General features: G+C 37.8%; 1 protein-coding gene across 3 annotated transcripts in view; it reads left to right on the top strand.

The window, feature by feature from the left end:
* Nucleotides 1–2,226, top strand: part of LOC112159369 (neural cell adhesion molecule L1.1) — a 60,303-nt gene that overhangs the window by 41,465 nt on the left and 16,612 nt on the right. For all 3 annotated transcript variants that reach the window (XR_004948229.1, XM_036212916.1, XM_036212915.1), the window contains 2 exons: nucleotides 1,409–1,552; nucleotides 1,977–2,088. Coding sequence is in view for 2 of the 3 variants with exons in the window: in XM_036212916.1 (XP_036068809.1) it covers nucleotides 1,409–1,552; nucleotides 1,977–2,088 (256 nt within the window). In the remaining variant the exon portion in view is untranslated. The remainder of the gene's footprint in view (nucleotides 1–1,408; nucleotides 1,553–1,976; nucleotides 2,089–2,226) is intronic.

Here is a 2,226-nt window from a genome sequence, read left to right as displayed (position 1 = left end):
CAAATTTTAAAGCCCCTAAAGTTCAGGTTTTACAAATGCTAAAGCAGAAAATAATGAATTATAATGACGTTTGTTATCACAGATTTTTAGATAAAAAACGTTAAAATGAAAACATGTGGAAGCCTGAAGCATTCAGGATGTTCACAGTAGCAAAACAAAAGTTTGAAACTTAAATTGATGAACATCTGAGCAGATCAAGAAGCTGCTTCCATCTTTATTCTAAAAGCTGAAAGTTTCTGCAGATCCAGAAATCCTAAACATGAAAAGATCTCATGAACATTTAGTCCCCAAACCATCAAGTCGTTGGAAGATTTAAGATTTTAATCTTTTAATCTCTCCCTAAAATGGCAACATGAAAACAAGTTTTGTTGAATTGTTCAGCATGGCCCCACCTTTGGTTGTGTTTACAGAACAAAAGCCTCCATTCACACCTGATTAAGGATAATGTCTAAAAGCCTTCCAGCCAACTGGCTGCCGTGCGGGTTTTATCGGTAGAAAAGCCAAATTACTGCACTGTGGGACTTCTAGTGTTAAAAGCTAAAAAAAAAAGCTTATTAGTATGGTACAGGGCCTTTAAAGACCCAGATGAAAATGGTGTTTCTAACATGTTCTTGTGGCATTTTTTTCATGATGAAGGACATTTGTAAAAGAATTGAAGATTAAAATTGTGATTCTTAGTAATTCTTTATTCAAATCATTGTAAATCAGGAGATGTAAAAAAAACAGTTGGAAAATTTGCTTATTTGTGATGTAGAAAATACAGTGGGCAGGCCGCTAGCTCCCTGCTCCGCTCCATTCTGATGCATCCAGAATAAACCAACTTAAACCTTAAATAACTTTAATATTTTACTCTACATAAAAATATATTTTGTCAAATTTAAACAAGTTAGAAATGAGCTCAAGATAACATCTGGTCATTAATAACAGTAAAATAAAATGATCTGGAGGGCCGATAGAATTACCTGGCGGGCCGGATCCGTGGTGTAAACAGATGGGTAACAGAAAGTGGGTGTGGCTTATTCCATGTCAACAGTTCCGCCCGCAACTCAAATTTCTAATGAGAATATGTCCTAAAAAACCACACAGTTTTTTTAATTTTAGTTAAAAACTTCATCATCATAATTAAAAGACTACATTTGGAGTGAGACTTTATGACTCTTTGTGTTCTCTAAATGATCAATAAAACTACATCATGAAAACATTAAACACGTGAAACTTTTCAGGTTTGATGTGATGCTGAAATGAGATCTGCAGTGATTTGAATGCAAACATTTCATTTTGTTGTTTGTTTGGTGTTGACGATGTGGAAACGACATTTTTCTAGAGTAGCTAATGATGAATGTTTGGTAATCATTCAGTATTTTCTGGTCACATCCTACGTGTTTGTTGTTTCTCCAACTGTGTGCAGAGGTGGACGAGGACGCCCGTCGGAGTATAACCGGCAGCTCACTGATTCTGAGGGACGTGAGAGTCTCTGACACGGCTGTGTATCAGTGTGAAGCCACCAACAGGCATGGGTCTATCCTGCTCAATATCAACCTGTTTGTTGTGGGTAAGTACACATTTAGGGCCTGCTTCCTACGATATGATCCTAAAGACAATGCAACAGGTTCATGAAGACCACAATTACGATGGATCGTGCATGTAGTGGTGAGGGGTATAAACACCAGAGGGATCTAGAGCCTGAGGGTGAACACCACGGAACTGGAAAGGTGCTGGAGAAGAGGTTTGTGTTGGTAGCCCCCACTAAAGAATTTCTACGTCAAAAAAAGCGAAAATGCATAAACATTCCCTTACCAAAAAATAAGTACAGTTAAGTTTGTTTTAAGTATATTTCTTTTTAAATAAAAATCAAGGTATTATACTTTTAGTTTACTTTTTAGGTACTTATGAGAGATAAACTTAACGACATTTCTTCTACAGAACTCTTGTTGCTTTTGTAACGAGTGATTGTTTATGGTGTTTCTGTCTCTCAGAGCTCCCGCCTCAGATCCTCTCATCTGATGGGGTGGTGTACCGAGTCATTGAGGGCGCTGACGTCAACCTGCACTGCGAGTCTTTTGGCTCTCCTCGACCTCATACCACATGGTGACAAACGCATCTCTGATTTCACGGAGGCATTCCGCCTTTATTGAGTCTGTTCTGGTTCAAAATAAGGTTTCACAATAAAGAGTTAACTTTATGTGCACCACATAGACAAGTAGGGCCTATCATCAAAGAATGTAT

This window comes from Oryzias melastigma, linkage group LG7 (genome assembly GCF_002922805.2).
Source record: "Oryzias melastigma strain HK-1 linkage group LG7, ASM292280v2, whole genome shotgun sequence".
Classification (NCBI taxonomy): Eukaryota; Metazoa; Chordata; class Actinopteri; order Beloniformes; family Adrianichthyidae; genus Oryzias; species Oryzias melastigma.
This window is presented reverse-complemented; position numbering and strand designations above follow the sequence as displayed.